The sequence below is a fragment of the Eubalaena glacialis genome, chromosome 10 (assembly GCF_028564815.1).
Source record: "Eubalaena glacialis isolate mEubGla1 chromosome 10, mEubGla1.1.hap2.+ XY, whole genome shotgun sequence".
Lineage (NCBI taxonomy): Eukaryota > Metazoa > Chordata > Mammalia > Artiodactyla > Balaenidae > Eubalaena > Eubalaena glacialis.
Window position 1 is genome coordinate 14,387,693 of NC_083725.1, and position 21,897 is coordinate 14,409,589.

The 21,897-nt window shown below is 44.2% G+C and overlaps 1 protein-coding gene across 7 annotated transcripts in view; it reads right to left on the reverse strand.

Annotated features, from left to right (window-relative positions):
- The window catches only part of KMT2A (lysine methyltransferase 2A), a 74,662-nt gene extending 54,962 nt beyond the window's left edge, over nt 1-19,700 (reverse strand). For 3 of the 7 annotated variants that reach the window (XM_061203494.1, XM_061203495.1, XM_061203493.1), the window contains exons 1-2: nt 19,263-19,700; nt 17,066-17,164 (exon numbers count right to left, since the gene is read on the reverse strand). In XM_061203494.1, the coding sequence (XP_061059477.1) occupies nt 17,066-17,164; nt 19,263-19,700 (537 nt within the window). The remainder of the gene's footprint in view (nt 1-17,065; nt 17,165-19,262) is intronic. The other 4 variants (XM_061203499.1, XM_061203498.1, XM_061203497.1 and 1 more) reach the window with 2 other exon arrangements.
- Between the last annotated feature and the right edge of the window lie 2,197 nt (nt 19,701-21,897).

The following is a 21,897-nucleotide window of genomic DNA, read 5'->3' on the forward strand; positions in this document are numbered from 1 at the left end:
CCCACATGCCACAACTACAGAAGCCCTTGCACCTAGAACCCGTGCTCCGCAACAAGAGAAGCCCGGCAATGAGAAGCCCACACACTGCAACCAAGAGTAGCCTCTGCTCGCCGCAACTAGAGAAAGCCCTGGCACAGCAACGAAGACCCAACACAGCCAAAAATAAATAAATTAATTAATTTTTTAAAAACACAAAAACTAATGGAATGCAGTGTGTTTCTTGCTATGCCAAAGGAATACACATGCCAGAAAAATAAATATGGAAGCACAGCAGAAAGGTGACTAACCCAGTCAAGGAGAAAGAGTCAGGAAAGCCACTGCGGAAAGGGTGAAAGCTTACTCTAACTTCTGAAGGATGGTAAATTAGGGTTGAAGGGAGATATTTCAGGCAGAGAGAATAACACATACAAAGCCACAGAGATACAAAAGAGCATGGCATGGAGTGAAATTACAGACAGTTCAGTAGGGCTGAGGCCCTAGCTGATGTGGGAAAGGAGCATAAGATATTGAGGAGGAAAAAAGGCAGAGGCAGATCATGAAAGGTCTTAAATGCCTTTCTGAGTTTGAAGTTTATCTTCAAGGAAGTGTGGGCCTCATCCTGAGGGGTACAGCTCATCAGTAACACTTTCGGGCAGGAGAGAAGCATGATTAGATTTATATTTTCAAAAGATCACTATGACAGCAGTGGGGAAGTAGAGACTGCCTTTAAAACCAGAGGCAGTAAGAACAGCTATAAAATGACTGCAGTGGCAATGGGGATTAAGGAAAAGGGCAGATTCCATAGACAGTTAGGAGGCAAAATGAACAAGGTTTCAATATAAAGGGTTCAGGGGACGGAAAGAATCAGTAAAGACTTGCAGGTGTTGGGCTTAGGTTGATTAGGTTTATGGTGATATATTTATAAGATTTGGAAAAAAGAAAGAAGAGAGGTTTCTAGGAGCAGGAGGGAAATCAGTTTAGACGCTTGAATTTGAAATGTCTGTCCAAGTTGTAAGATATAATGATCTGGAGAAAACGCATCTGATTCAATGAATTTATGAATGCTGAAACTGTATGTATAAACAGTCACCCAGGGAGAGAATAGAGAAAAAGAGGATCCATGGCAGATCCCCAGGGAATACCCACACTTCATGTACAGGGGAAAGGGACGCTAAGGGGGGAGACAGAGATGGAATGGCCAAGGAGACAGATCATGTATCTAAGTACAGAACAGTCAAGGGAAGAATACACATCAAGGGATGGCCAAGTTGGGGAGGGACACAAAAGGATTTTGTACAGAGGATATCAAAATTGGGAGGTCACCTATGACCTTACCAAGGTCAACTTCAAGGCAGTGTTACAGGCAGGAGGAACCAAAGCGCAGTGGGTCAAGGTGTGATTAGAAAGTGACAAAAATGGACGTCAGTATAGACCACTCTTTTGAAAAAACTCAATTACACGGGAAAGGAGACAATGGGCACAGTGTAGGGAAAGATTTGCCTAGGGGGATTACTTATTTGTTTGTTTGTTTATTGGCTGCACCACACAGCATGTGGGCTCTTAGTTTCCCCACAGCGTGGAGTCTTAACCACTGGACCTCCAGGGAAGTCCAGGATTACTTTTTGAGTTGAATGTGTTTAGATGCTGAAAGAGAACATAGCAGCCAGGAAGAGACTGAAAATTCTCAACAGCAAATCGCTAGTAAATGGAAAAGGGATGGGGAGGAGGGGTCGGCACTGAGAGAGAATGAAGACAAAGTGCAATGGAAGGGAGTTCTCTCCTGTCAGAAAAGGGGCTAAGCATGCATTTAGTTGCAGACAAGTTGATAGGCAGGAGAAAGCTTAGAGAGTTTGCTGAAATCACAGGCAAAACTCTGTTTATATGGGCATCTGCCAGACGAGAGACACAGATTTCTTCAGATTCTCAAAGAAAAAAAGAGGCTCATAACCTACGAAAGTTTTTTAGAACGTAGCTCTAAAGGAAATAAATCATGGACAATGGCTGATTAAGAATAAATGTGAGGGCTTCCCTGGTGGCGCAGTGGTTAAGAATCCGCCTGCCAGTGCAGGGGACACAGGTTCGAGCCCTGGTCTGGGAAGATCCCACATGCCGCGGAGCAACTAAGCCCGTGCGCCACAACTACTGAGCCTGTGCTCTAGAGCCCGTGAGCCACAACTACTGAGCCCCTGTGCCACAACTACTGAAGCCCGCACGCCTAGAGCCCATGCTCCGCAACGAGAAGCCACTGCAATGAGAAGCCCACACACCGCAACAAAGAGTAGCCCCGCTCGCCGCAACTAGAGAAAACCCGCGTGCAGCAACGAAGACCCAACGCAGCCAAAATAAATAAATAAATTTTTTTTTTTTTTTTTTAAAAAAAAGAATAAATGGGAGGGAGGGGACTTCCCTGGTGGTCCAGCGGTTAAGACTCCACGCTCCCAGTGTAGGGGGCCCGGGTTTGATCCCTGGCCAGGGAACTAGATCCCGCATGCCGCAACTAAAGATCCCCACATAGATCCCGCATGCTGCAACAAAGATCCCCAGTGCCACAACTAAGACCCGGTGCAGCCAAATCAATCAATCAATCAATATTATTTTTAAAAAAAAGAATAAATGGGAGGGGGTAATGGGGAGAAGTGGGAAATCAGATGCAAAAATTGATAAAAATTGATTTGGTTGGAAAGCGGTAGCCACAGCAGGGCCAAGATCAAAGACAAATAAAGTATCAGAACCTTGTTAATTCTAGGATGGTATGGTCAAAGCTCATCCAATAAACAGCAGGAGCTACCTTTGGGTCTCAAATGTAGACAAGGCATAACTTTGAAGTTTGAAGTTTATTCTAAATACACACATATGAAATTAGAGTAGGAAAGAGACTGAATAATTGGAGACCAGATAGCAGTCTATCTGCTATCCCCATTGCCACTTCATTTTGAGCTATATGTTCAGCCAAAATTCAAATGTGACTGGCGTTCGATCACTCCAGCAAGTATTTACTGAGTGTTGCCAGGCACTGTTTTAGACTCTACGCAAGTGAAGAACTGACAAAATTCCTGCCCCATGAGAAAATAACCATGTAACAAATAAAGAACGCAACGAGGGTGCGAAGGATTGACGGGGGTTACCTGTGAGGGCTGTTTTCACTAGGGTGATCAGGAAAGGCTGCTGACCTTGGCAAACTGTGGGCCACAGGCCAAATCTGGCCTGCCACCTGGTTTGTTCACTCCATGAACTAAGAATGGTTTTTAACATTTTTAAATGGTTAAAAAAATCCAAAGAATATTTCATGCACATGAAAGTTATATGAAATTCAAATTTCAGTGTGCATAAATAAAGTTTTAATGGCACACAGCCCCGTGTGTCATCATTTCTGTATTGTCTATGGCTGCTCCTGGACCACAACAGCAGGGGGGAGTCGTAGCGACAGAGACCATCTGGCCCTTTGCAGAAAAAAGTGGCTGAACCCGGATTTAGACCTAAATGATGAGAAAAAGACAGACATATAAAGATCTAGGTGGCATAGTATTCTAGCTAGATAGTAAATGCAAAGGCCCAGAGACAGCACGAGCATGGCACGTATGATAGACCAAAAGGCCAGTGTGGCTGTGCAGAATGAGTGAGATGAGAAGAGGTGGTGCTGGAAGAAGCAGACCTGACCAGAGGCCAGATCATGTACGGCTTTGCCAGACAGGGTAAGAAATCTGGATTTATCCAAGCAGCGGGGAGAAGGGAGAAGGGAGATGGGGGAGAGATACCAACATGTTTAAAGTGAGGGAATAATAAGATCTGGCTGATTTACACATGGAATCCACAGTTGCTGTGTGAAGAACAAACTTCACTGAGGTAAGAACACAAGCAAGGAGATAAGGGAATAGTCCAGCCAAAAGATTATAATGGGTAAGTGTGGGGTTTTGGTAGGAGAATTAATGAGAGGAAGTTGGATTTAAGGTATTTTGGAGGTAGTACAGACAGAATTTGCTGATGGGTTATTTGGAATGTGAATATAGAAAGAAATCAAGGATAACTCTCAAATTTTAGGCCTGAGCTATTGGGTAAAGGGTAGAGTCATTCTGAAACAAGGAGAAAGGAGAAAATCAAGACTTTCTGGACATGGGAAGTGTAAGGTACCTACTAAATATCCAAGTGCTTCAATGCATACCTGTTTCCTTGTCTGGGAATAGCAGTGGCTACCTCAGAGGGTGGGCAAGATTAGGTGAGATAATACATGTGAAGCACTGAGAATACTGCCTGGCCCACAACAAACACTCAATAAATGCTCATCATGCTTATTCTTATTATTATGCAAATGAAATGTCAAATAGGCAGCTGGAAATACAAGCCTGGGACTCTAAGAAGTAGTCAAGGTTTAGAGACAAAGATTTAGGAGTCCTCAGCATACAGATGAGGCCTGGATGAGGTCACTGAGGACAAGTGCACAGATAGAGAAGGTGGCCAAGGGCAGACTCTTAGGTGACTCCAGCATTCAGGGGAGTTAAGCAGAGGAAGGATACATACAGAATACTGAAAATTAATAACCAATGAGTTAAGAAAAAAGCAGATGAGTGTAGTGTTACAGAATCCAAGAAAAGAGTGTTTCAAGAAGGGAGTGGTCACCTGGTTCAAATGCTGCCCAAAGGTTGAACAGGAGGAGGACTGAGAATTATCTATTCAATCTGGCAAGAGAGAGGCCCTTGAGGATTTTGATAAGAGCAATTTCCTAGAGTCATGGAGATAAAAGCCCAATTGCAGGGGTTGAAGAGTGGCTGAGAGGTGAGAAAGTAGCACCTGCAATTACATACTGCACTTTCAAGGAGTTCTGTTGTGAAAGGGAGCAGAAAATTGGGTAGTTGCTGGGGGAGGACCTGGGGTCAAGGGTTTTTTAAAACCAGGATTATATTAAGACAGTTAGAGAGTTTTATATGTTGATGAGAGAGAAACTGCTGATGCAGGAGAGAGGGGGGAATAACTGCAGGAATGACCCTGAGTAGATGAGAGGGGACGGAATCCAGAGTACAAGTGGAGAGTGGCACTTCTTCAGTTGTAGAAGGCAGTAAAGGATGTGCTAGTACTTAAGTTCCCTTTTAACAGGAAGGGGAAAGTTATTAAATACCCTGGGAGTACTTTAAATATCTTGATTCATATATTACACTTGGTATAACTGACTCTCAAGAATCAGTAAATCAGTAAATGAAGACTACTACTTGAATTGCTCCCAAGAACAGTTCTGTTAATATTAGTTTTGAGAGCTTTGGCCTTCAAATTACCAACTTCCAAAGTATCTTGCAAGGTATTATAATTTTAGTATTTATATTCATGCTATATTTTAAGCCGAGCTCACTAAAGAGAAATTAGACAGTAAGTTCCATGAGGGAAGGGGGGAAGGGACTTGTTCAATGCTAATGCCCCAACACTTGGTCATCTGCCTGGTACATAAAAGATGTTCTTTGAAAAATAGATTAGATTTCCAGTCACCGTTTCTTACTCTGTAGAGTGCTATGTTTATGAATGCCATTTAGGGGGGAAGATGAGCCTCTTTGCAAGCAGTTTTTCACCATTTGTAAAAGAAAAAGAGATAGTGACACCTGTAAATCATTTCCAAAAAGTGAATTTAACAATGATGTTGTTGAATTTATAAGAAGGGAAAAGAATAAAATACTCAAGCATAGTCAAATACACAGATATCAGGAGACAAACTTCTTAAGCCAAGATGGTTTCTGAAATCCAAGCAGTCTAGAAATGTACAGTTACTGAACTGACATCATAGTCTCCTGTCAACAAAATGGCAGGGACAGGGCCAAGGCCAGATTCTCTCTGGCTATTGGTGCCTCAAAGAGAACTGTGGCTGTTTGAATGCATAACACATAGGAAGAGATTTACCCTGTTTTAAATATGATCTCTGCCTGATACTGAGAAATGTTAACCCCAAAAGTCACCTAGGATTAAAGACTGTAAAGACAGTAATACAATGTTCTTCAATAACAATAGTTGGTAAAATTTTCACCCACACAAGAATGAAATCATTTTCAAATATTTAATTCAATTCTACCTAGCAACTCTCACCTAATAAATACAAATGATACCCACTTTGTATTTAAAGAAAGAAGTATCTCCTCATCCTCACTCCATTATCAACAAGAGCAAGATGCAAAGATGCTCAAAACAGCTAAACAAATGAGACAGGTGAACTCCACCCATCCTGCTCCGGAAAAAGAGGTAGACAAAAAGAAGCTCATTGTCTTAAAAAAAAAAAAGAAAAAAAAAAGGCAAAATGAATGCACTACATCAGATAGTAAGCTATACAGATTCTTGGCAATGCCCCAAATTACTTCACAGGACCTTAAAAAACAAACAAACAAACAAAAACAAAAACAAAAATCAGGACTTCCAAACTCCTAGGTTCCAAGTCTGAACTGGTTTATCTACTTGCTGAAGCACAAGAAATAAGCCCACTTAACTGATATACTGTAGAAATTAAATTAATCAGCACAATGACAGGGTTTATTCTTCTCCGTTTAACAGGAAAGTACCACAAAATGACTAGATCCACTTGAATAGGCTGGAAAAATTAAACAAACACCAACACTGTTTTCAGAGATGGTTCTTTTTATTACAAGAGGTTTTGGTCCTCCATATGCCAACTTTCAGCAGTTAACTTCATTTTGAGCTATATGTTCATTCAACTACAAGTTTCTACTATAAAATTTGTATTTTTTTCTTCCAGCTTGTTCTGATCTTGCTGCAAAAGTCAGGTTGCATCTTTCCTTCTGGGCTGTCGAATGATCAACAGCAACTAAAGTAACATTGAGAAATTCACAACTTTCTTTCCTCTAAAGGTAAAAAGAATTATCTCTCCAAAAAGCCAGTTTTCTGAAGGAGCAAAGTGAAGTTACGTGACAAAAGTAAACATTCCCTTTGGCAAAACAACAAAGCTACTAAGTCAGCCAACACAATTTTGACCTAACATTTTTGAGGAATTAATGTTCAATATATGAGTTGGGAAGTTTTGTGTTCTTACTAGCTTAAAAAACCAACTGACTCTTCTGACTACTACATCATATTTGGAAGTTCATCTTCACATTCTGAGAAGCACACATTATGTGGCATTAACTTACTTAAAAAAAAAGTCCCTGGTATTTCATTAGTCTAACACTGGAATCTCTCAAGTAGAATAAAGAATCATGAGAATTATTCTTTGCTGTTTATAATCTTTTGCTTTCTGAATTTATACCCGTATGATTAGCAATTAAAAGTTACGGGAAAAGGGGCTTCCCTGGTGGCGCAGTGGTTAAGAATCCACCTGCCAATGCAGGAGACACAGGTTCGAGCCCTGGTCCGGGAAGATCCCACATGCCGCGGAGCAACTAAGCCTGTGCGCCACAACTAGTGAGCCTGCGCTCTAGAGCCCGCAAGCCACAACTACTGAAGCCCACGTGCCTAGAGCCCGTGCTCTGCAACAATAGAAGCCACTGCAAGGAGAAGCCCGCTGCACCGAAACGCAGAGTAGCCCCCGCTCACCGCAACTAGAGAAAGCCCGCGCACAGCAACAAAGACCCAATGCAGCCAAAAATAAATAAATTAAATAAATAAAAATTAAAAAAAAAAGTTACGGGAAAAAAAAAAAAAAAAAAAAAGTTACGGGAAAAGTACGACTCCCTTATATTTCCAATTCCCAGTTTCTCAAATGACACCAATTTTACAATTAGGGAATCAAGCCGCCCTTCACTTTGCCACCACTTGCAGAATCCCTGCAACAATCCAGCTTCACCTTTGAACTCCAGTCATTTTATGAGATGGTCTGGTTAACAGTAGACAGCATTTACTATATGAAACTTAGAAAATATTCATTATATTTTTAATATTTAAGGCCAAATAACCTTAAATAAGCCTAGTATCCATTTACCTACAAGAAGGAAATTATACACAATTCCAGTACTAAATTCCAAAGTCCTAAAGCTTCAATAACCCACTCAAGGTTTTGGAACTAAGAGCTAGTAGGAAAATGAGCTGGTGTTAATATCAGCTCTGCCCAGACTTTTGGTAATCTATATGAATAATCCCAATTCACAGTTTTCATTCTGACTGTACCGGAAATGCTTTTTGCAACCCAACATATCTAAAAAGGTTTCATTCTAAGTAATGTAAGCCCTCCTCATGGCCTCAAAAGCCAAGGGTCAGAGGCCTTTATAATCCTCATTCACATGAAGCCAACTTATTAGACTGGAAAGGATTTACAAAGCACTTGTTATAATGCATCCACAAGCAGTGATACCCTTAACAAGGGATATTCTGAAGCACAGCTCTTTAGACTACAACTGAAAATGGATATAAAAGCTATAAATATTTAGTTGTTTCCTATATTGAGACCACACCTACTACTTTCCCTGGTTTCTCTTGATGTTTAAGGTTTCCCTCTTAGCTCCATTTACTAAGTTTTTATTCTCCTATAAAACCACTATAAAATCATTACATAAAGACATTTCTTTGGAGCTTACTACTGAAAGTTAATTATTGCCATAAATTGACAATTCAAATACTTCTTAGGGAGCCAGTGAGACCCTAGGACCCCTTGGGGAATATTAAAAAGTATAAAACATGATCCATGCCCTCTAGGATCTAAATAGAAATATACTTATTGATTCAGAGAATGAGAAGGTAGCTTGAGAAGTCATTTTACACATACATAGGCAAGACTCCTGTCCTTTAAAATTCACCTCCAGAGAAGATCATAAAATTATTTCGGTAATCTTTTCGCCATCACTATAATGAAAACCATCATTAGCAACAAGTTCCTTACACAACTACCCTTTGCTTCAATTTAAACCTATTTTTCTCTTATTTTAGCATCAGTAGAGCTGGAAAACAGCTGGTTACCATTCCTAATAATGGATCCATTCATGTTTTTTGAAGAGTTATTAAGTTGCCTCTTAACTTTTCATTCTCCCAACCTTTCCTCATAGGACTGACTTCCAATCACATAATCATCTTTTGAGTCTCCTCAGAAACCTCTCCAAGGTATCCTCATCCCCTCTAAGTTGAGGAACCTAGAAGTGGAAACAACACTCAAGTAAGCGGGTGATCAGTGCCAGCATTATCTATATAAAAGATGATGCCATCCCATCAGGATTCCTCAACATCACTTTTTTTTTTTTTTTAATATCTTTATTGGAGTATAATTGCTTTACAATGGTGTGTTAGTTTCTGCTTTATAACACTCAACATCATTTTTAAAGCCCCAATCGGTACTTTTACAAAAATGTCCTTTGATGGCTCTTAAGACTTTCCTCTGCTGTACTTAAGTTAGCTTATTATTTTTAAAAATTACTCAAAATTATCCTGCTAATAGTCTTGAACAACATAATAGCTTATGCGATATGTCCTTGCAAAGTGTTCCTAGAAGTTGTACGTATACCAAATTTTCAGTTCAACAAACACTCACTGATCACCTTCTATATGAAAAGTCACCACTGTAAACAATATAAAACATAAATGATGACTCAGAAATGGTCTGTGTCTTAAGGAAATCATAATCTAATGGGGGAAAGACAGATACAATCAAAAGTATTTACAACATAAAGTATTCTGGAGTAAATTCTTTAAGGGTAGGTATAAAGTACAGTAAGAAAACAGGAAAGAAGTTGAATTTCAGCTAGTAGTGGTATCTTGAAAGCTTCACGGAAGAGTTGGGATCTGGGGATCTGAACTGAGCCATGAAAGATGAATAAGTCAGAGGCAGGTCAAGATGGGAAACATTTTAAGGCAAAGGAAAGGCATTAGCAAAGGTATAAAGGCAGGTACACACAGACTGTGGAGAACATCTAATAGACTGGTAGTTCAATATGGTTGAAGCACTTTAAGTGAAAATGTGTGTTCAGGAGATAATGTTCAAAATGTAGAAATGTAGGCCAGCTAGATTATAAAGGGCTGGGAATTTTAAATCTTATTTTACATTCAGTGAGTAGTCAAAGGGTTTTAGGAATAAAGTGACAGAATCAGATCTGTATTTAAGAAAACCACTGGCACCACTATACAGTGAAAAGGAAGGCAGAGAGACCGGTTAGGAGTTTACAGTTTTAATCCATGCAAAGGTAATGGAAATTTAAAGTAGGATGGTAAAAACAGAAAAACAGGGACAGATTAAAGAAACAATACAATAGTATCACAGACAAGCCTCAGAAATTTATTGGATGGGGTGAGAAGAGAAAGGGACTGAAGGTACCACAGTGCAGAGAGCATGAACAAGCCTTCAAATAGTTACAGATTTGGATTTGAATTCTAGCTCTGCCACTTACTAGCCATATGATTTAAGGAAATCTATTTAACGTGTCTGTACCTCGGTTTCTTCATCTGTAAAAGACAATGTATTAAGTATTTCAGCAAACCTTTTTTTTTTTAAGTGAGATAAAACAGAACTATATTTTTCCTCCTTAAGCATACTATCCTCTACTAGGTAAAGTTTAACTTGTTTTTGATTCTACTTGTGGTTATTTTTATTTCTCAAGTTAAGTTCCAACCTACAACTTAGCATTTCTTCTGTAATTAAATGGTTAGCTGCATTGATCTCCACAGACCAACACTTACTCTCCCTCAGCTAAAACTTGAGAACAAATGTCAAATAGTTACCAAGTACAGACTAATGAATCTGAACTTGGGGGCCAAGAACCCTGAAGAACCTCGGAGTTGTTTTAGGAAATCACCAAGTAGTCATACTCAAAAAGATAAGGAACACTAGTTACAGGGACCAAGGGTAGCAACCCCAATATAGCTGCCTTGGCTTGACAGTTATGCAACTCATGAAGGCACTGCCTTCCTTGGTTACCTACCCGCCTATTTACTGTCCTGTTCTTTTTACTCCCTTTTGTGCCTTATCGCTAATTACATTCTAGCTGGATACCAACGGTACCCACTGTTACCAAGATGTGTGACTGGCTTCAGTTTGGTTCCACCTAGCTTACTGATGAACTTGACACCCATACCAAAATCAAGAACATTCTAAAGTCAAGATTATAGCACTCGAATAGCTATATATGTGTACACATATATATGTATACCTCCAAGTAAAAAAAAACCTGTTACCTCCGTGGGGAAAAAAAAAAAAAGATTAAGCACTCCTGTCCTTTCAATCTGAGTCCTAATAATAATTAGGGATTCCTCTGTACCAGGCAAAGTGCTAAGTACTTTGCATGCATAATTTCAATTAAGCCTCACAATAATCTTATGAAGCACAATTACCACTGATTTACAAATGAAGAAACTGAAGCATAGAGAGGTTAAGAAAGTTTTTCAAGGTCATTCAGCTAATAAATAATGGAGCCAAGATTTGAACCCAGGCAGACTGAACCCAGAGCCCATGGTCTTAATAGCTCTTAATTACTGTGCTGTACTATCTCACACTATTACAGATTACATAATGAGATTCTGTCCTTCCTTTGTAAAGGTATTTATATATGCACAAATAAAAAATCCTTGCTGGAGAGATTACAAAAGGATTTCCTCATTAACTAAGCTTAAAGAGATGTTATCCACATGGTTTTACTGCTTATAATTAAAGGCAATAATCTAGGGACAATATTGTATGCTTGTGTTTGATCTAAAAATCAGTCAATACTCATGGATGGACAGAAGTTGAATACAAGCACGTATAAATAGTTATTCCTTTAGGTATAGATATTTATTACAGATACGTGTGATTAACTACTCCCCAGTTTTTAGAACTGAGATAGTACAAAGGAGAGCTTAGTGAAAAAAAATTTCTCCAAAAACACTCCTCACAAGTAATATTACTCCCCTAATTCAAGACAGAAAGCCACAATTACTCTGATGCTGTAAAATGAGAATGAAACAATGATGCTTCAGCAAAGCGTGGACCATAAGGGTTGGCTCTCTCTAAAACAATTCGAATGTTAGAAAGGTTCATAGCTCTTACTGATGAGAGACATCAAAACATCTACACCCAAACATTCCAACCAAACCCAAAACACAGAAATGCAAGAAAACAGATAAACTATATGGAAAAAACTCCAACTCCAGAAATAAATGGCAGTTGACTAGATCCTAACCACTGGTGCCCCACAAGGCATTGCTGAAGCGATAATTAAAGGTAAAACAGCTGGGGAAATCCCTTCAGTCTATTTGTCAAATAGAAAAACAACTACTCATTTCAAAGAAAGGGGAATTTTCATACACAGCACAGAAAACTGCCAACTAACTCTTACATTTATATCTTTAACTGTTTCCTTAAAACTAAAACTCATTAGAATAGTTGTATTCAACATCTAAAAAGTTAAACCAAGTTTGGCCTCTAAGAAGTTTCATACGAATCCTACAAGGGGATTTATATCATCCAAAACAACTACAAGTCACACAACAACATTCTTCTTTCAAATGTCTTAGTCTTTAAAAGCAAACGCCTAGCAGCACCTCCAGCCTCCTGGCTGGCTTCCCCTGGTGTGTAACCTGACAAGGTACAAAGCTCACTGAAATATTTAACAGTGGTGGTATGGATTTCGTTGGATAGATCAAGAAAAGCAGCTCGTCCTTTTTAAAAACATAAAGAACCATTTTATGGGATGCCATTCCCTCAGTCCAAGTGTCTCTGTATTTCCTCAGGGCTTTCTCAGAGAACTTATTGAGGGGGAAAATGAAAAGGCTAACAAAAGGACCCCTTTTCTCTCCCTATTCCCAACATAATCCACCTCAGCCACAGGGCCAGTTGCATCCACACTGTCATAAATGCCAGCAATTAGAGAATTAGGCCATAAAACCACCCACTCAGGTATAAGAGCGCAGGCCTCCAGCTTTATTTCATGCATGCCATAAACTTCCTTCTTTCAGGCCTTCTTCACAACCAAGGAAATGACAATAACAACAACAAAAAAGTAGCCCTTTGTCCGCCTCATACTGATGTGATCAATGAAACCATCTGGGTCCAGGTGAAGGATTCAAGATTCCTTCTTCTTAATAAAGACTGCATTTCCTCTAGCATGGCACATATAGATCCGTTAAAGGACATGCTGTATTTTGAGCACTAACATAATGGGAACTAGAGTGAAACTACATTTTCCAGAAAAATTACTTTCCCTTATTCTGAAACTGCTCTAGAAACCTAGCCAATTCCTGATCTTCTCAAGAAATACTGGAGGCTACAAGAGTATTCTTAATTAACTCAATAATTTCTAGATCCTCCTGCAGTCTTTTCTAATCAAAAAAGTTAATTCAAATATCAAAGTTAACTCTATGCTTTAAAATCTGATACAATTTAGGAACAATCAGTAACTTCATTCGATTGTCTTCGCAACCACAAAACCCCCGTCTGTGATTTACTCCATAAGCTTTTATTTATCAAGCTTTAAATCAATCTAGATAAGGCCCAAACAAACACTTTTTAATAGTAAACTCTTTAGCTTCCTTCTTCTAACTAGTGCCTATAGGGTTAAGAATCTGACTAAAATGTAGGTACCTCATGTCAGACTCATTAGTAATTTAACTTTTCTTAATTCCTGAATAACATATGCAAACAAAAGAAGGTCCCATCCCAGCAATCCTAGAATAAATTCCTCCCAAAGTAGTGATAGTCACAAAGCTTCCCCCTTTCTCATAGGTCTATGCCCTTGGGCTCTCCACCTTGGCAGAGGAAGAATGGAAAGAGACAAGATATTCACAAAAGGCCGGACTGAAGGCCTTCAGTTAAGTGCTAGAAGGAAGCTGAAGTTCTGTGCCAACACTAGTGGAATGTGGGCAGGCACAAAGAGATCTTAATTAGGAGACCTACAATTAAAACAATGAGTCTCCAAAGGAGAGAGAGGCACTGCAGTCTGTTATGCCTCCGAGCAAGCGAAACAGTGTTGCCACCCCCCCAGCCACAGGGCAAGGAAGGCAATGGATATTAAGCCTGCACAGCTGCTCTATGGGAGGCCAGCTCCCAGGTGAGCAGAGATGGGAGGGGAGTCAAGATGGGAGTATTTTCTCTTCTCAACTTCCAATCAAAAGATCAATCACTGTTTTGTGAACGATGATTTCCTACAAGAGCATGTGCCTTAAGATAATTAGACGGAAGGTAAAGATGGGGACAAGTGATATGCCTTTCAGTGAAAGATGAAGAAAAGTTCTAAAGACTGCATTTGTGATGCTCAGTACAAACCAAAGTACGTTTTAGAGCATATTAACTACTCCCTGCAATGTAGGTACCATCACTTTGGATTTATAAATACATTAGTGTATTGGATTTTTTTCATTTAAAAGCTCACATACCTAAAGGAATATACCACCTAGACTGAAAATAACTTCCCTTTTGGAGAGTCAGGAATCTACAATATTGAAAACATGAAAACAAATTTAGCCAAACAAGAGGGCCTCTCAACACCAGATAATGAGTTATACTTAAAATTTTATCTTCACTTTTCTTATAAATGAAATTGGTCAACTTCAGCAAAGAACTTTTTCCATAAAATCCTTACATTTTGTCCATACAATGAAAACTTTCCCACCAAGTTCAAATTTCTCTTCCCAATAATAATGGCAGTTTAATGGCAAATGTACACTCTGATATTAAAAATTACCAAACAGGGCTTCCCTGGTGGCACAGTGGTTGAGAATCCGCCTGCCAATGCAGGGGACACGGGTTCCATCCCTGGTCCGGGAAGACCCCACATGCCGTGGAGCAACTAAGACTGTGCGCCACAACTACTGAGCCTGCGCGCCAGAGCCCTCAAGCCACAACTACTGAGCTCACATGCCACAACTACTGAAGCCCGCGCACCTAGAGCCCGTGCTCCGCAAGAAGAGAAGCCACCACAATGAGAAGGCTGCGCACCGCAACGAAGAGTAGCCCCCGTTCGCCACAACTAGAGAAAGCCCGCGCACAGCAACAAAGACCCAATGCAGCCAAAAAAAAAAAGAAAAAAAAAAAAATTACCAAACAGTCTCACTGACTCTGACTTTTTAAATAAATTCAGAATAAGAAGTTCTGACCTGAGCAAATAATTAATATAACAGAGAGGAATCAGAATACTGGAGCAGAAAAGATTCCTGAGCTGACATTTAGCCCAACCTTTTCATTTTACTGATCGGAAATTTCAAGTTAAAAGTGAAATTGTCCAGACTGGTGAGTGACAGAGATGAGTGCGAGGAGAGCCCATGTCCATCGACTTCCACGCGGAGGGGCTTCTTCTAATCCACTTGTGTTCTCTGCTTCACTTTCCTTCTGCCCAGCTCAGGATTAGCTGTGAAGGCAATGAAGGAGCTACTCCCACTCTTGGCACATATGCCCAACGAACATCAAAAAAAAAAAAAATCACAGACACTCTCCCACTCCAGGACCACCATCTTTTCTAAGCCCAACCCAAGAGCCCACCTTAGTCCACCCGAACTAAACTGCCATTTCAAATACAGACAAATACATACCAATGTTGTGATTCGGTTTCCATTTATATCTAATCAAAGTTCGCCATGTTATGATCAGGGTGGCAATTCTGCTTTTAACATTTTGTGAGGTGGTAGGAATGGTAACTGGATTATGAAAGTAATAAACAAAGATTACTCGCTGATAAATAGACAATTTCTGGGGTTCATATTAAAACAGCCCAAATTCTAGTCAACAGAGAGGATGCTGTACTATGTTTAATTAAATGGCAAAGTAGAGTCACATATATACCACCTGAGACAATCCTCAGAAAAGTGGGACCCTGACACCATGCAGGGGAAAGGGAAGGCGAAAAAGCAGACCTCTGTGATTTCTCACAGTGCTCAATCAAATAAAACTCTAATTCTACTTCATAATTGTCACACAGAAAGCCCAAACAGGAGATCAGCAACACCTATGTATTTTTTAAAATAATCCCATTCTGACAGACCTTGGTCATGAAGAACTCCTACATGTAGTTATTACTCAGAGAGATATCAATCCCGAGGGAAGTTCAGAACCTGTGGCAGTAAAGGACAAATCTTCTACAGCTAAAGGAGTTTAAACGGAACTGATCTGGAAGTTCTGTCACCTTTCAACCACCTTAACTTAGTAGTTCAATAAGTATTAACTAACGTTTTGTTATGGAGAAGTTATAGTCATTATTCACTTAAAGCAAACCAGAATTTAAAGAGGCTAGAATTAGAATCCCTTTGGATCACAAACCATGTCTTCATGAATCCAAACAAGCCTTGATACAGATCTGTGAGCAACTTCTCAGAAACAATCTTTAGAACTCTATGGCAGCTGGAGGGAACCCTAAACCTCCTTGTTGGAACTTTATCATTGATTTGTAACACTCTGTAACAAAATGCTTGCTTTCCACGTTGAAAACAACCAGGTCAAAGGATATAATCACCATGGTTTAGTACTAAGCCATACCATGGGTTAGCACTCATGAATGCATACCATTAACCCATCCTAGATTAACTCAAACTACCACATAAAAGGCTTACCAATGGAACAACAGCTCATTCAAGCCTAATTCAGAAAAAATACTGAAGTTTAATGTAAGGACTCAACCACTTTCCTCATAATGAAGTAGCAACTACTGTTCAGGCAAAAGTTTTGAAGAAAATAAGTATTAATATGATTTTATTTGAAATTACTGCATTTCCTTGACAGGCTTTACACTACATACTACTGCTAAGCAAAATAATGCCAGTGGATAAGAAAATGTTAGCACCTGATTAAAACTTTAAAGGTGATTTGTCAAAGACCAACAGATAAAATATTCTGGTGCCCAGACATTAGGTCCCTGAATCCAGGTGGCTCTCTTTCTAACCAGTCTCTTGAAAAGCTATGATTGGAAGCTGTCAGCATAAAACTTTGCTTTTGAATATGTGATAACATTTGGAATGTGAACACTTGGTCCTTCAGTATAAAATAAATAAGCATGCTAAACAAGAAGAAAATGCTTCTCAGGATCCCCTTAAAAATAGACTAACTTCTCCTAATAGAGACTTTCTTATTATACTCAAATATACATGGGGCTAAAATTCTACATATAACCAGGCAAGTCTCAATTTTGAAAACAAGCAGGTAAATGAAATGTCAGTAAGTCTATTTTTTTTTTTTTTTTTTTTTTTTTTTGCTGCTGTATCTTTTAAAAAAGCAAAATCAACTCACATTTAAGCACCAACTCCATGCAAGTAACCTGAACGGTTCAGTCTTTTTGTCATGTATGAGGCCTTTGGTTCTCCAACTACATGGGATCTGTGTTGTTAGCTTAAAAAATACAGAATTGGCCTTTCAAAAAAAAAATAATAATCTACAGCAACCAATAAATAGTCTCAAACAACCCTGCTGACTGCAGCTGCCTTCTGAAGGCTGGGAAAAGGAGGTGGAGAGAGAGCAGAGAGAGGCAGGGAAAAGGGACGCTGCAGCTAGCTACATCGCAAGGAACACGCCCCCATCATGTCCTCCTTGCTCTGTCAGAAGGCGGGTTGTTGTCAGTCTCCTGATCAGGATGCCTTAGAAACGATTTAAAAAAGGAGGCAGGAAGACTAACAACTAAAAAATGCCAGCTCCTTGAAAGGAGGGGCCAGGGTCCCTGGGATCTCCTCCCTCCCCTTCTGCCCAGGATCTTTCTGTAGATCTAAAGGGGTGCGGGGCACAATAGGGGACGAGGGGTTTGCCCAGGATATTTTGTGTGCACCAACGGCAGAGCACGCAGGAAACGGCTGGTTGTTATCTTTCCCTTTCTGTTTCAATCAAGAGCACTCCAAAGCAGCAACCCCCTACCCCCCTCCGCTTCAGCCCCTAGCAGCTGCTCTTCTTCCTAGCATCCCCCATCCCATTCTCCCCCTTCCCCTACGATTCAAACTCCCCCTTCTGCATCCAATGGAAAACAAATGCGCAACGCCACTGGCTGAACCTGAACTCAACTTCCCTTCCCAGGGCAACTTTCCTTTTGGCTGAAGGGGGCTGAATAATGCCTATCAAAGCATCCCCATTCTCGCCCCAGTACTAAATGTGGAAGGGGCAAAGCTGGAGATCCTTCATCCACCTTGGGTCCCCCTCAAACAAATCAGAGAGAGAACGCTAACTCCTCCTAAGGAATAACTTTGCTTTATAACCTCTTCATAACCCTCTTTCTCTCAACCAGAAGCAGCCACCACCACCGCACTACAGTAAAACTGTCCCTTATCTACTCTCCTCACCCCAACCCTGCTTCCCCCCACCCCTTCCAAGCCCCAGGATTGGCCTAGGAAAAGGTGGATCAATAATGAAATGACGGAGAAAAGGAGAAGGGCGGGAGGGAGCTAGGTTTGAAGACTGCGTGCTCTCAGGCGCAGTGGGTGGGGTAGGAGAGCAGCTGCTTCCCCTGGGAGGATGCTGCCCAAGTACCCCACAAACACCGCCCCTCACGAGGGCCCCCTTCCCCAGAGCTGGAGGGAAAACCTGCCTCCTCTCCAGGGGGAATGGTGGAAAGCTGCTCTTCTCTGAGCCTAGGGGACAGTGGACACTTTTCCCCTCGAAGATGCCACTAATCCTTCATTCTAAAGGAGGGAAAGGGTGGAGTGAAGGTAGAGTAATCCCCTGCTACCAATAGGCTAGAAACTGCAGCTCTGTAAAATGGGGGAAACAGACTGCTGTAGGAGGAGATCGCCGTTATCTTCAGAGGGAAAGAAGGCGAAGGGAGGCAAGGTGGAGAGGAAAGTAGCTTTTTCCTGGTGGGGAAGGGCGGGATGACGGGAGGACCTCTCCGCTGGGGGTAGGGGGGGTGCGGGTGGAGGTGAAGGAAGGGGGAGTGGCTGGTAGTGTAGGGACCTGGGCCGGGGACGGAGCGAGGGTTCATCAGGTTTTCGAAAGCAAGGTGCTAGAAGGGACATCGGTCCCCAAGGGTGGGAGAAGAACGTGGCTTTGGATGAGGCCATCCCCCGAGAGATGCCCAAGAGGAAAACTGCCCCAGGAGTAAAACATCTGCCCAGAAAGGGAGGCGGGGATGTGGCGGGATCAAGTCTCTAGGAGGGAGGGAGGGAGGAATCTCGCTCGGATGAGGTAATCTGTGAAAGGGAGGAGGGGTTCAGTCCCGGGATGGGAAACCCGGGCGAGGGGTCTGTGCCAGGGGATGTGGGGAAGGGTCAGGGGAAGGAGGGTGGGGGTCAAACGCCCTCGGCCAGATGGGTCCGAACCCCGGGGTGGGGACGCCTGGGGGTCTGCACCCCTGGATGGGGGTCCCGAGATGGGAGGGCCATCTGCCCCGGGTCAGGGACCCCAGGATGGTCCCCGAATTGGGATGCTCCACAATCCCGGATGGGGGAGGGGAGGGGGCTCCGCAGAGGGTCGAGACCCCGGACCTGGGGGTTCCTCGCCCCCTTACCTCTCCGCTGCCGCCTCCCCCGCCGCTCTCCCCAAACACTGCCCGGAACCGGCGCAGGTTGGTGCCGATGGCGGCCGAGACCTGCAGCGCCGCGTCGAAGCCCGGGCCCACCCGGAGCAGGGCCGGCCCAGAGGAGGCTGAGGACGATGACGAAGACGAAGACGAGGCGGACGACGAGGAGGCTGCTGAGGCGGCGGCCGCTCCCCCTGGAACCCCAACCCCGCCGCTTCCCGCCGCCGCCGCCGCCGCCGCGGCCGCCACAGCCGGGGGGGAGGGGGGCGCCCCGGGGCCGCCGCCGCCGACCAGGGGCCCGGGGGGAAGCAGCAGGGCCGGGACGCGTTGCCGCGGGGCGCCCCCTAGGCCCCGGCGCCCCCCGCCGCCGCCGCCCCCGGTGGTCCCGGGTCGGGCGGGGAAGCGCCACCGACAGCTGTGCGCCATGTTCGCCCCGTGAAGTGAAGCAGCGAGAGGGAGAGGCGACAACACAGGGGGGCGGGGAGGCGGAGGGGGGGGCCGCGGGCCCCGGAACCTGCCTGGCCCGCTCGGCGCCGCCCGGCCGCCTGCACCCCGCGGCCGCTATGCCGAGGGCCGGGCCGCGCCAGCCGGCCCAGCAAGCTGTATAGCGGGCTCGGGCCCGCGCTGCCGACGCCGCGCCGCGGCTACGCCATCCCGAGGCCCGGGCCGCAGCCTGCCGCCCGCCCGCCCGCCCCGCAACCTGGATAACTGCGTGCCCCGCCCTCCGGGAGCGGCATTACTCGGGAAAAGGAGGGGGGGAAGGAAGCCCAGGAGCCCGACGCGGAGCGCGGGTTCCGGGGAGAGGGGGAGGGGCGAGGACTACGGAGAGGATGGAGGCGGAGGGAGGCCGGCCGCCTGCAGCCTCGAGAGCCGAGAGGCCGATTACACACGTTCCCGGGATGCGCTGGGAATCGAACCGCCCGGGAGAGCAGCTTCCAGTCTAACGCGGCTGCCGGGCCGGGGACGAGTGCGCCTTCTCCGCCTCGAGGCACGGATACGAGAGGGGTTAGCCCGGATTTAACGCTTCTAGAATAAAAGAGCCCTTATTGTGCTACAGGCAAGACGGAATTGTTGCCCAGTTTACTGTATGCAAAATAGAAAGGCCCTCAATGAATGCGCTTTAAAAAATAATAATAATAAAAAAAGAGCCCCTCCCATTTTCAGGCTGGAGCTCTCTCCAAAATGCACACACCGAGTGGTCGGCCTCTCGCCACCTCCTCACCCTACTGTGCGCTCGGGGCTGAGGAACCTCTGGCTTTGGTGCCCTTCTGCAGAGAGTTGGGTTGTGTTTCTCCAGCCCGGGCACTGGGGCCGCGGCGTGCTCCGCTAACGAGGCGGCGTTACAACGAAGCTGAAACTGGGTGGCTAACGGGGCCTGGAGGGAAGAGGCGGGCAAAAGCGCCCCCGCCCCTTCTTCCTCCGTTCTGTGCCTGCCGCTGCATGCAAAGCAGACCCTAATGTATGCACGCGGGGGGGGGGGGCTCGCGACCACGTTTCTGATTAAGAGAGGGGGAGGAGAAGAGCGTTGGGCATTATGATACACTGGGTGGAAGGGGCCCGCTGGCGGCGAGCTCTGTGCGCGGGGTTAGTAGGCAGAGGGGGGAGGGGGAAGGGGAGGGTTAGGGCGGGGGATGCATACCCACCCGGTTCACTTTATTGCGGGAAAGAGAGGAGGGCGCCACAAGCTAGGCGTTAGAAGCCTGCAAGGCTGGGAAAGCACAGAAGGGAGGGAGGGGTTTGTACCGGGAGAACTTGTGTTGGCTGAGGCTGGGGGATCGATACACAGCCAGCAGGCCCCGGGGCAGCCTCCATCCCTCCCACCCCCGGCCGAGGTGGAGTTCGCTGGAAGGTCACGCAGCCTTCCTGGACTCCCGCACCGGTACAGCGCCCCGCCTGTAATATAACAGCCTGGGGCAGCCAATTTGGGGAGTAGGGGGAGGGTCGTGGTGAGCAGGTTGCAATCAGCTCTGGCCCTCTGGAGGGTGCACTGCAGCCTCCAGAGAAGGTCCACGGCCTCCTGGTGCTGAAAACCTACGTCCCTCCACCCGCGAAACGTTTGTGCAGAGCGAACGATGGGGTGGGGGCTAGAGAGGAGCAGGGAGAGGAAGGAGACACAGGCAAGCGCCAACTCCCCCAACTCGTCCTGGATCGATCGTGGTTCCAACCGCGCAGGATGGAGCCCAGATGGTTTGCAAAGCGCACACTCCCACAGCGCACACACAGAACCAGATTCCGTTGTTACATCGCGTGGTTTACTAGGTGCAAAAAGGGTGGGAGTACGGGGAGAGTCTCTTAAACGGCAGCCCCAGGACTCTGCTAAGGACATAGACACCCCATTGTGGACGGTTTCTCCATTGCAATATATTTAGCGTTAGGCGCTGGGGGTTTTGCTTCTGTGTCGCTGCTCTGATCAGTTACAGATTGGCGACCACGTGGATTCCCTCAAGCATCCTGATTTGTTCCCTCTCTCACTCACTCTCGCTTATTTTTCTTTTGTATTTGCCGCCCCCCCTTCTTTAATATGCATAACGGTCTGCAGAGGTAATAGGCAGGGGACTGAGTGACAGGCTTTACAAAACTCTGTCAACAGGATTTCTTCCCGACCTCCACCCCTGAGAAAACA